Source organism: Dipodomys spectabilis, unplaced genomic scaffold (assembly GCF_019054845.1).
Source record: "Dipodomys spectabilis isolate Male_0828 unplaced genomic scaffold, ASM1905484v1 ptg000229l, whole genome shotgun sequence".
Taxonomy (NCBI): Eukaryota; Metazoa; Chordata; class Mammalia; order Rodentia; family Heteromyidae; genus Dipodomys; species Dipodomys spectabilis.
Genome location: NW_024870906.1, coordinates 1114040 through 1126981, shown reverse-complemented (window position 1 = coordinate 1126981; position 12942 = coordinate 1114040). Strand labels below are relative to the sequence as shown.

Here is a 12942-nt window from a genome sequence, read left to right as displayed (position 1 = left end):
CAGTGCATCAAGCTTCAAAAAAGCAGGCTTCTGGTTACTACCACAATCAAGATAGCAAACGGTTATATTGCCAGTAGAAGTTTGTGGCCCCTCAGTCAGTACCCTTCCTCTACTGCCTAGCAATCACCCATCTGTTATTTCTCCCTCTAGTTTACCTTGTCCTGGATGTCATGTAATGGAATCATAGAGTAGAGCTCTTGAATATGGCTGCGTTCACTTAGCACTATGCATATGGAGATTTATCCATGCTGTTGCTGTCCTCCCCTCTTCCCCCCCCCTTCCTGGTCATAAAGCATGAACTCATGTCCTGGGCACTGTCCCTGAGCTTTTGCACTCAAGGCTAGCTCTCTCTCACTTTGAGCCACAGTGCCACTTCCTGTTTTCTGGTGGTTAATTGGAGATCAGTCTCATGGATTTTCTTTATTGGACTGGCTTTGAATTGTAACCCTCAGATCTCAGCCTCCTGAGTAGCTAGGATTGCAGGTGCCTGTCTCGTGCTATTGCTTATATGACTAAGTTCTTTTTTATTGGTAAATGCTAATTCATTTTATAGATACAGCATGTTCATTCTTCACTTTAGGTCACTTGAATTGTGTTAATTTTTGGTAATTACAAAGAAACACTTGCATCCAGATTTTTTTGGGGGGGGGGGGTCCAGTCGTGGGGCCTGAACTCTGGGTCTGGGCGCTGTCCCTCAGCTCCTCAGCTCAAGGCTAGCACTCTACCACTTGAGCCATAGCACCACTTCTGGCTTTTTTCTTTTTGCTTATGTGGTGCTGAGGAATCAAACCCAGGGCCTCATGCATGCAAGGCAAGCGCTCTATCACTGAGCCACCTTCCCAGCTCCTGCATCCAGATTTTTGTTTGACCATTTTTATATCCCTTGGGCAAGTATCTGCTGAGATTGCTGGGTTACATAGCAGTGAGTCTTCTAACTTAAATTTCTGAGTCCTCCCTCCCAGAAGTGAGTACACCTAGTTTTCTCGTCAGCACTATGAAAGCACTTAGTGCTCCCTATCAGCAGCAAATACTGCTGGGGTTTTTGTTTTTGTTTTATTTTAGTCATTTGAGTAGTATGTGGGAGCAGCTCATTACTTTGTGTTTGCATGTTTGCTCATATGCTAATGGGTATCACGTGTCTATTATCTGGCTTCTCTGCCTAAGCTGTGGTAATTATCCCATAATTCCTTGTTTGCTTTGTTTTTCCAGGTAGGTTCACATACACTAGTTTTTTAAGAAATTAGTAACCTTGTTGTAGACAACTTTGTGATACAAATACATATATCCCTTTTTAAAGCATGTTCAAGTACACATAGCCGTTACTGAAATAATGGTGATTTTCTTGAAAGTAGGATTAAGAATGATTATCTTACACGAAACTAGTAAGATTTGTTAATTTTAATCCCATTACATAAATTATCTTTTAAAAAGGAATTTTACTGTACATAAATACATCTGATAGATGATTGTTTATTTGAATGAATTTGTAAATGACTCTTCATCTGTTAGCCGTGCTTGTTTCAGGGGTAGGTTCCATACTGTGGTATTCTTCCTCTTTAAAGTTGCCTCGTTTTTAGTGACCACTGTTTTCTTTTTTTTAACCTTTGCACTGTTTTTAAAGATTTTTTTTATTGGCATACATTAGCTCTAAGAGGGGTTTGATGGTGACATTCCCATGCATGTAGATACACTGTGCTCCATCCTCCCCCTCCAGCCCACTTACCTCCTTCCCGCTTGTCCTCCCCTGCCCTCTTACAACCGTCAGCTGTTTTCAGCCTTCTATTTTTATCATTTTGACCATATTGACCTGCTTTCATCTTCCACTCATATAAACCTCTTATATTCTGTTTTCATTCTTTTAGTGTATATTGTACCAAAGAGTTTCACTGTGGTTCTCTTTTTTGAATTGCACACCTTTTTAGGAAAAAAATACTTTTCATGTTAGTATAAACATTGTTTGTCAGTTATTTTTTTAGGTATCCTTTCTCTCTACCAAGTCCCATCCTGGTAGATCTTTAGACTTGTATGAACTTCTGTTCACCCCTGCAGTTATAAAGTTAATGTCTTTGAATAAAAGTATTTATATATCATTTTTACTATACCTTGTAATTGACATATACATATAATAAAAGTCCTTTGTTTGCATGATTTCTTTTGTACTTTAATTTTACCAATAAATGATGACATCATGGGCATTTACTAGGCATGGGCCAAGTGTGGAGTTTTGAAGTCTCTATGACAGACTATTCTGCCACATATTCATGATACCGGAGGAAAACACCACTTCTTAAGGCTAAAGCCCAAATCTAGTTTATATAACAAAAGTTTGGGTGCATGGCTTTAATGTATATAATGTATATATGGCTTTAATGAAATTAACTATAATGCAAGGGAAAACTCTACTTTGGATGTTGAAGTTTCGCAAAGAATCCCTCATGGTTTTGCAGGTTCAACAAAGCAAGATTGCTAATAGTGTTTGAGTTTCCATTATTGCATACCTCCACAAGGCTCCATTTTGTGTGTCTGTCTGTTTGTCCCTGAGCTGCTTTTTATTCAAGGCAAGCACTCTACCACTTGAGCCACAGCTCCGCTTCTGGATTTTTTTGATAGTTTAGTGGAGATAAGAGTCTCACAGACTTTTCTCCCTGGGCTGTCTTCCAATAGCAATCCTCAGAGCTCAGTCTCCTGTAGGATTACAGGTCTGAGCCACCAGCAAGGCTGCATTTATAACTGACCCTTTTTGTGATGGTTGTCTCTGGGGTGGGAACTTTTCCTCTGTCAAAGGCCATTTGGATATTTAAAATATCACAGACCATACAGAATTATCAATGCAGGCAGACAAGCGAATGACAGCTGGTGAAAACTGTTGTCTCCAATCCTGTACCAAATGATGTGGGTAGGACTGATGTTTTCCTCTATGGTAGATGTCATCATGCATGTATATTGCACATTGATGCCAACTTTTCAGCTATCTCTTCCCTGCTAATCTACGGCTGTACTGGTGCTGGTCAAACCTTTGATCTCCAGGTCTTCATTTTGTTTTGACTGTGTTGCTAGGTCTGCAGTTCTTGAGGTTCCCCCCCCCCCCCCTTTATGGTATCTAATCTGTTAATTCTATCTGGTATGTCTTTCATGTCAGTGTACTTTTCATTTTATTTTTTTTCTGTAATGTTCTGATAGAGCTGTAATTGATGTCTGCTAGGACCTTAATCCATCATTTTTGTCATTTCTGGTTCTGATTCTATAGGTTTTTCTTCTGGCCAAGGATCATATTTTCCTGCCATTTTACATCCCTAGTAATTTTAGACAGGAGACCAGACATTATGAATTTACATTGTTGCATGTGGATTTTGTACTAGCACAGAATTACACTTTTTAAAAAAAAAAAAAAAGCTTTGGTTGGAAGGAACCCTAACCATGGGGATTCTTTCCTAGGCTTGGTGTCACTCCACACATGACTCATGTTCAGCCAAATTCTGAGATCTCTTCCGCTAGCTTTCTCTTTCTACAAGTTTGTTTGAGGTACTCTGCCTACCAGTTCTGGCTACTTCATCTCTCCTTTACTCCTAGTTTCTTTTTTTAAATTTTTGTTACAAAGGTGATGTACATAGGGGTTATAGTTACGTAAGTGGGGTAGTTAGTACATTTTTCCCCCTTCCGCACTCTCTGTTTTTTCCCCACTCACAAGTTGTATAAATTTTCAACATAGTGCCTAGTGCCCTTAATCCTAGTTTCAAAACCCCGTGAGATTACTGATCTCCGTTGGGTTCTTCTGGCTTGCCACCACCATGTCCTAGGAACTCCTAATCTACACACGTGAGCCCTTTCAAGGGCTTGCTGTCCTGTACTGTGTGTTGTTCATTGAAAACTTCCTGTTGCCTCTTGTGCTTTTGTTTCACTTTCTTGTTACTCGTTGCAGGACTATAAGTCCAGATTATCTTAACTCCCTCATGGATAGAAGCAGAACAGTTCCCTACATTTTTAAATTTTAGTTTTTTCTTTTACTTAAAGAAGTACTTTTACTGAAAGAAGTACTTGGTTATTGTACTTGTCTTTTGTGTGTGTGGAGGGGTGTTGGAATTTGCCCATCCTTGAGCTTAGACTCCGCCTTGGCACTGTCCCTGATCTTTCTTGCTACAGCTCAACTTCAGCTTTTTTGGTGGTTAATTGGAGATAGGAGTCTTTCTGACTTTGCTGTTCAGGCTGACTTCAAAACTTCATCTTCAGATCTCAGCCTCCTGAGTAGCTCAGATTCTAAGTGTAAGCCACCAGTACCTGGTGTTATTGCACATTTTTATTGGGAACTTTTTCTGGATAGCTTCTTCTGTATAATTAATCTTGTTCTTTATCTTTGTCTTCTTACTGAAATAACAGTGAGGAAACTGATTTGGTAGAGGTGTGCTTTTTTAATTATTTATGGAAAAGATCCACTATATTACCATGCTAAGTACAGAAATTTTATTACATGTTAGAAAACCACACTGGTTGAAACTAGGAGTGCTGCCCAGTGAGAGTGTATACTTAGCATGTACTAAGAACTCTGGTGTCCCTCCTTACCACCACAAAAAAAAAAAGTGAAGGGCCTGGGAAGGTGGCTCAGTGGTAGAGCGCTTGCCTTGCGTACATGAGGCCCTGGGTTCGATTCCTCAGCACCCCGCAAGCAAAAGAAAAAAAGCCAGAAGTGGCGCTGTGGCTCAAGTGGTAGAGTGCTAGCCTTGAGCTGAAGAGCTGAGGGGCAGCGCCCAGGCCCAGAGTTCAGGCCCATGACCAGACCCCCCCCCCCCCAAAAAAAAAGGAAAACAATTGTTCTTGCAAGCCAGCAAGTACTTGTGTGTGCTTTCTCCCCTCCCGCCCTCCTGCACCCCAACCCCTTTGTGGTTCTGGGGACCAAATCCAGGGCCATGGATATTCTAGGGAGGCAAATGCTCTGCCATTAAGCTATACATGTATAACCCATGTGCCATCTTTGTGGTAATAGTCAGAATGCAGAATTTTAAGACCTGCATGGTTTTGTTGTTGTTTGTTTGTTTTTTTTTTTTTTTTTTATCGGTCGTAGGGCCTGAACTCTGGGCCTGGGCACTGTCCCTCCGCTCTTCAGCTCAAGGCTACCACTTGAGCCACAACGCCACTTCCAGCTTTTTCTGCTTATGTGGTGCTGAAGAATCGAACCCAGGGCCTCATGCATGCAAGACAAGCACTCTACCACTGAGCCACCTTCCCAGCTCCAAACTGCAGGTTTTTGTAATTTTTGTGAGCACCATGATGACCTTAAAATCTATGCTATGTTGATGAAGTAGATATAGCTACATTTCCGGAAGTGTTTATTAGTTACAATGTTTACAGTATTTTAGGAACCTTAGCCTTTTAGTCTTTGGAGGCATTTCCAGGAATTTCACTTAAGGGTTTCAAGTGGAGCTTACAGAAATCTACAATCCAGATCATCCCCTCCCCTTTTTTTTTAACCTATACATAGACACACACACACACACACACATGTACGTCTGTGTGTGTGTGTGTGTGTGTGTGTGTGTGTGTGTGTGTGGTCTTGCAGCTTTTGCCTATTGCTACTCTCCTACTTAACGCCTTTTCTGTAGCTGGGATATGAACCTCCATTCCTGGATTGCTGAGATGGAGACTGTCTGGTCACTTGGGATAACTTTTTAACTAAAAATAATTTCAGATGGAATCCTAGCATAAATCTAAATTATGGCCTTAAAACTTAGCAAGTCAAACCCACTTTTAGAAACTTTGAATAAGGTACTCTTGAGTTGCAAGGAGAAAAAAACAACAATACTATTATCCTAAAGAAGACCAGGCTGAGCAAGACACTGGTGGCTCATGCCCGTAATCCCAGCTTCTCAAGAGGCTGAGATCTGAGGATCTAGGTTCAAAGCCATCCTAGGCAGGAAAGTCTTTACGACCAGAAAACCAAAAGTGGTGCTGTGACCCGGAGTGGTAGAATGCTAGCTTTGAGTAGAAGAGCTCAGGGATGCTTCCAGGCCTCAAGTTCAAGCCCTAGGATTGATCCCCTTCCCTCCCAAAAAAAACATAGGCTGAAAATAAGAATCATAGATGCTACCAATACTAGGGAAGTCATTTAAGATTTCTTAAGTAATTGTGCAAAATTCAGTGAAGTTTCACGTTTTTTTGGAGGTGGGGGGGGAATTGGAGTTTGGAACTCAAAGCCTCATGCTTTCAGGATGTGTTGTGTTCTTATAAAAAGTTTCATGCTTTTTTGTGAGAATTTTTTTTCTTGGTGGATTAAGGCATCCAGTAAGAACTTTGGGCTTTATTTCTGGTAGCACATTGATATGTAGGCGTGGAATGTGTTAGGAAGCTTTAGAGAACAAAAACTAATGCCTTATTGTTTTCTGTTTCAATTATGCAGCAGATATAATTTCTACAGTAGAATTTAATCATTCTGGAGAATTACTAGCAACAGGAGATAAAGGTGGTAGAGTCGTCATCTTTCAACAAGAGCAGGAGGTGAGTATTTAAAGTTGAATCTTGACCTTGAGACTAGAGTTTGTATTACCCTGGAGAAACTCATCAAAGGGTGTTGACGTTTTTAGAAGGAATCTGTCAAGTAGAATTCAATCTATACATAGCTCTAGTTCTTTCAGCTTTGTTATGTGTACATGTACATCTGTTTTGATTTTAAAACACACTTTAATTGTAAAAAAGATTTGGTTACAGAGGAGGGTGGAAAGTAGTTGAATTATTCCATACTTTTAACTGGTTTTGAAGCCTGTACCCAGTGAAAATGTTTCCCTTAGAACTAAAAGTAACTTTGACCCCATCTCAGTGCCTGATTTGCTTTGTGTAGGGCTAAAGAAAAAGCAGCTCAGTTATTTTGATACCAGTTAATACTAATACTGTCACTGTGATTTAAATGTCATTGTTCCCTCGCTCTTTGAAGAAATTTCTCATTGTAGAATCTGTGATTTAAGTGCATTCTTGTTTTTCTTTCGCTTTAGGCATACTTCTAATCTGACTGACAAAATTTCTCACTAAAATTATTTGATAAAATTTGTCAGACCTATTTTCCCTGGCTCATTCCCTCTGTTTATAGGTCAAGGTTTATCCTTTAGAAAACCATTTGTTTTGAAACCTCTGCCCCCAAACCCAGTCTATTATATTCAAAAAGAACGTAACATATTGTATATAAATCATAGGGTTTTACAAATATGTCTAAATCATACTTCCGAGCTAGGTTTTAAAGGATTGTGAAGTTCCTGGAATAAGCAAAGACTCTAGTAATAATACTACTGCTTTGCACTTCTATAGCGCCTTTGACCTGAGGATCTCAAAGTGCTTTACAAACACTAATGAATTAGTCCTCACAACACCCCAGTGAGGTAGGTAACTTAATTTTAAAAGAAATGATTGATAGTGTCTGATTAGAAGATGCACAAACACTAAATATGTTTCCTTTTATTTAATTTAGCTTTTTTGGTTGGAAGCAAAGAAAACTAAAACTCCAGCTGTGCTTGACAAAGAACGGTCTGGTGGGAAAGGGGCCAATTCAATCACGTTTTCTGTTTCTGTTTTCAAGCAGCTAACACTTGACTAGAATCTTGAAATACTTGGAGAAGTTACACTTTACGTATTAGCACAATTACCCTTTATTTACAAATAAGATATAAATAGCAAACGCAGTACCCATAGCTTCTGACTTGGTGTCTTTATTTGCTTGTTTGTTTTGGGTTTTTGTTGTTGTTGTTGTTCTTCATGCCTTTCGTGTTAGCTAACCAATGAATGCTAGCTTTTTAGAGTTTAGAGCAGGCTTTCATAAGTATTTTCTACACAGTCTAGTTTTTACTTAAAGGTCATGGCTTTTTACATACATTTTAAGGAAAAGAACTTAAAGAAAAACTTGTAAACATGAATTTTGTCAGTGATTTTAGTTATACATAATAATGTTGACAAAGGCTAACTTGGAAATGTTTTCACCTTCTATAGGTGGCAGTTTGATTAAAGTCAAAATCAGATGTTGAGGCTGGGCGCTAGAGGCTAATGCATGTGATCCTAGCTACTCAGGAGGCTGAGGTCTGAGATTCACAACTCAAAGCCAGCCTGGGCAGGAAAGTTCATGAGACTTTTAGCTTCAGTAAACGATCAAAAAGCCATAAATAGAGCTATGGTGTGGCTCAAGTGGTAGAGCACTAACCATGAGCAAAAAAGGTCAGGTACAGTACCCATCCCCTGAGTTCAAGCTCTAGAAACAGGACTGGAATTTAGGAGAAAATAGGGTGAATACTTGCTGTAATATGGAATTAGTCGATAGTTGTAGATAAATTATAGTTTAATGTTTTTCTAAAAACTCAATAACAAACTAATTTAGACATGAAGATATTCAGGTAGTTAGTGAGATTGCTCAAATATTTTACCTGGTTTCAGAAAATAAGATCAATGTTGTGCACCTGTGTCTCATACCTGTTATCGTAGCCACTCAGGAAGCTGAGATGGAGGACAGAGTTTTGAAGCCAACTTGGACAGAATAAAGGAAAAAAACCTCCAGAGGCTCCATTGAGAAAGCTAAGGGGGAGTACCCAGGCCCTGAGTTCAAACCCCAGTACCAGCAAAAAATGAAAGAAGGAGAAGGAGGGGAGAAGAAAATAAGATGAAATTTATATGAAAGAATAATCATTTCTCGTGGTTTTCTTCTGAAATCCCTCTACAGATTCCAAAATGCTAATAAGTCAAGTACTTATATATATATCCTCCTAAGAAAAATGAGCAGAATGAAGATTGGGAATTGCTTAAAATACATTTTAAGAGATGGGTGAAATAACTGATAATGATGATTGACACATACACACGTCTTTGAAACTTCATCTCTTGTTAATGTATATTTGATACATTCCCCTATTTTAAAGTGGGCCTGAAACCATGTTGTCTTCAAGTTCTGTGTCATGTACTTTACAATTAATACAATTGGGTGAAAATTTAGGGATTCCCATCCATATGTATCTGTAAAATAGGGTTAGATAGAAAGGTGGAAGGGACTTTAGAGATTAATTTGTCCAACTTTTTAGATAAATACCAGAAAAAAGTGCATTCTGGGTATCCCATCGTTCCTGCTGATCCACAGGGCTGGGCTCGGCAGGGGGAATGGGGCCTACTGGCCCTCAGGCCTGCTACGCAAGCCCTCTCTGAGCTATGCCTTTGGTTTGCATTTTTTATTTTTGAGATATTCTCAGTAAGGTGGACTGGGCTTCTACCTGCCACTACCCTTTGAGTCGCTGAGACTGTAGGCACGTAAGCACGATACTTCCAGTAGGTATTTCTTAATCTGTGATACTGATACAGATTTGTTGGCAAAACACAGTGGCATTTGATCTACTGTGGCTTTTTTATTCTTACCTATTGGTAAAGCTCTTCGTTAAACTTTATGGGCCTTATGTCATATAGTAGTAGCAGCAGAGATTTAGCACATTGTTTGGTATTTTTAATCCCTCCTTTTGATCTGGGATTTGGGGTTGTAGTTTAGTATTTGTAATTAATATATTTATATTAGGTTGCTACAACTGATGCTCTGTAGTAGAAACAGGAGACAAAGAAATTGAGGGAACATAGGTAAGGAGATTTCCCTGAGGTCATCTCTACCATCATGTGGGGAGAGTCAGAGATTGAGATTCATAACCCAGTGTTCTGACAGCATGTCTGGAGTTAGCTGACCCATGCTATCTTGCCTGGTTTATTTTTACAACTTACATAATAGCCTTTGACAACAAAGGAAATGGGGTGGGATTTTTTCTTGGTTAGTGAGGTAATAGTTTTTCCAGTACTTGAGCAGTTGTGAGAGTAGATGGTGATGTTCTTTAATTTTGATAGACTTTTCTGTTTGTTTCCATGGGTGCTTAAATTAGGTGTGCAGCAGTTGTAGTAGGAGCCTACTTGTTCAGGGTTGCTTTGATGTTTTTCACTTTCTGACAAAATACCTTGCAAGGCAAATGTGTGGGGAAGGGGAGTGAGATTTAGGGACAACTAAGGAGAAATATCAAGGAGGTTCTTTTCTCATTTCAGATCTTTATGAGGCCTTTTTTATTTCTTTTTTAGGTTGGATGGCATTTTCTTGGATTTTCTTTTATTCTTGCTTTTTTGTTGATATTCCCAAACTTGAAAACAGAATATAGGAAACACTTTAGAAAGCATGCTTATCCCCGAAAATAAGTAGTGTTGGATAAATATATTAATTACCATTTTGAATGATTTTGAAAGACTAGATTGGAGTTCACAAGAACATAGTTTAACAAAATTCATCAACCTGTATACAAAGCCAGGAAAGGGGGTTATTAAGTGGAATGGTATTATTTTCTTCTTTGTAACTTTCTAAGATTATGTTTGATTGGTTTAAATGAGTAAAAGCTAATTCTTTATAAATTGAGATCAGTATTCTTAATAAAATAGAATAAATTCTTATGTGGTAATGAGGCTAATTGTTTCAGATCATACAAGAAAATCGTTCTTAGTTGTATCTTTTTAATGTATAGATTGATCACCTATAATTTGAAAATGAGAAATGTGAAATGTTCAAATCTCAAGCTCTTTGAGAAGCAACATAATGCCACAGGTGCAGGAATTCCATTCTTGACCTTGAATGGCAGATGGTCATAAGATGAACCTAATACCACAGGTGCAGGAGTTCTACCCTTGACCTTGAGTGGCAGATGGTCATAAGATGAAAATAATGACTTAAAAGTGCTGTGCAAGCTACCTTGTGTTATTGGTGTAAGTTGTAGATGAAACAAATGAATTTTGTGTTTACATTCTGTTAAGGTATTTCATTGTGCATATATTCCCAAATGTGAAAAATTCTGAAATCCAAAACCTTTAGGGAGTACTTAGATACAGTAGCTGCTGCTGAGTGCCCTCTTTTTTCTGTAGTTAGCATTAGAGAGAAGTTCGATTGAGTTTGAACTGGGAATTGAAAGACCTGGGTATTATTGTTCAGCCATTTCTTTGTGGTGAGCCTTTTTTTTCTAGCTTTCTGTCCAGCCTGCCATCAAATGCTACTTACTGATTTTTCTTTTTTCTGGTCCTGGGGTTTGCACTAAGGGCCTAGATGCTGTCCCTTGTTTTCCTCAAGGCTAGCACTCTACCACTCGAGCCACAACTCCACTATCCACTTTTTGATGATTAATTAGAGATAAGAGTCTCATGGACTTTTCCTACCTGAGCTGGCTTCAAAGCTCAATTCTCAGATCTGAGCCCCCTGAGTAACTAGATGGCAAGTGAGAGCCACTGGTACCTGGCTACTTAACTAATCTCTTGAAAGTTTCCAAGGCATTTGGGTATTACATTTTTGAGAAGTAGAAGATCATGTAAAGGTACTTCTGCTTATTGCTGAGCATAGCTTAAAGGTTACAGATAACATTTAGCCCTTTTTTTCTTTTTGTTGGTTGTGGGGCTTGAACTCACGCGTTGTTGCTGTCTCTGGGCCCCTGTGCTTAAGGCTAGCTAGCGCTCTACCACTTCAGCCACAGCACCACTTCCAGTTTTGAGTGGTTTATTGGAGATGAAGAGTTTCACGTGCAGCGGGGTACTGGTGGCTCACACCTGTAATCCTAGCTACTCAGGAGGCTGAGATCTGAGGATCAAGGCTCAAAGCGAGCCTGGGCAGGAAAGGCTGTTGAGACCCATCTCTAACTGCCAGAAAACAAGAAGTGGTGCTGTGGCTCAAGTGGTAGAGTGCTCACCTTGAGCTGAAGAGCTCAAGGACAGTTCCCCAGAGTTTAAGCCCCTTGACTGACAAAGAGTCTCATGTGGACTTTTCTGCCTGGCCTGGCTTCAAAATGCAATCCTCAGATCTCAGCCTCTTGAGTAGCTAGGATTACGGGTGTGTGCACCAGCACCCAGAAGTCAGGTTTAAGTATAGTGCATCTTGATCATGATCAGTATCACCCCTTCCATTGTTTTCCCTCATCTTTCCCCACCCCAACCCTCAAGTTTGGTAGTTCAATTTTTATATAATGTCCATTGAATATAATGGCTGCATTTGTTCACTCTTCTCCCTCCATTCATGTGTCCACCTCTCATTGCTGCCCTCTCAATCTCTGACTCCCTACACAGTGGTAGAGAGATTACCTCAGAGAAATCTCCTTACCTATGTTCCCTCAATTTCCTTGTGTCCTGTTTCTACTACAGAGCATCAGTTGAAGCAACGTAATACAAATATTAATTACAAATCTATTAGATAGCAGCTAAAAAATCATTGAAGCAATACCTATCTGAAATACACTGGAACTGAAAGAAGAGTCTCTGAATGACTAGTACATTTCTTTGCATTTTGACTAAGAGATACATGCACTGGGAGCAGAAGCATAGAAAAGGGAATTGCAGGGAATGTCTGGCCCTAGGATTATGTAAGGCCTGCAAAATCATTGGTATGGGACAGGATCACACACACACACACAGAATGTGCTGTTTCAGGTCAGCTGCGTGGGCTCTTCTGCCTCTGCGTCATCACGGGCCATGCAAAAGTATCCAGATAGCCATTATCAGAAGGAGTTTGCACCCTTGCAAAAACCTTCCTGTGTGCACATAATATAATGTACTGTGGTCTCTTCTTGGATTGTCCATGGAAAGAATTGAGGATATCCGTTCTGAATATCACATTGTTATCTAGTGTATTGTAGCTTTCTTGGTATCAACAGTGATCCATGTGACAGGGAGAGTAATTTTTTGGTAGATTTCTGACATTTCTTCTAACATGATACTTGAGTGTTTAGTTAATAGATAAGATAAGGTGGTTGGGAACCAAACTCTGGATTTGGTTTTTACCCCCTGCGTATTCCCAGGGTGGGTAATTATTGTTCTTTGGTACTCTTCATTTTACTTTTTGTTTTTTGTTTTTGTGCCGGGCCTGGGGCTTGAACTTGGGGCAGGGCCTGGGTGCTATCTTGAGCTGTTTCCCTCAAGTCTAGTGCTCTACCACAT

The 12942-nt window shown here is 39.6% G+C and overlaps 1 protein-coding gene across 1 annotated transcript in view; it reads left to right on the top strand.

Annotated features, from left to right (window-relative positions):
* The window catches only part of Ppp2r2a (protein phosphatase 2 regulatory subunit Balpha), a 53153-nt gene that overhangs the window by 23635 nt on the left and 16576 nt on the right, over positions 1–12942 (top strand). The window contains exon 3 of the mRNA XM_042697806.1: positions 6389–6486. Within this exon, the coding sequence (XP_042553740.1) occupies positions 6389–6486 (98 nt within the window). The remainder of the gene's footprint in view (positions 1–6388; positions 6487–12942) is intronic.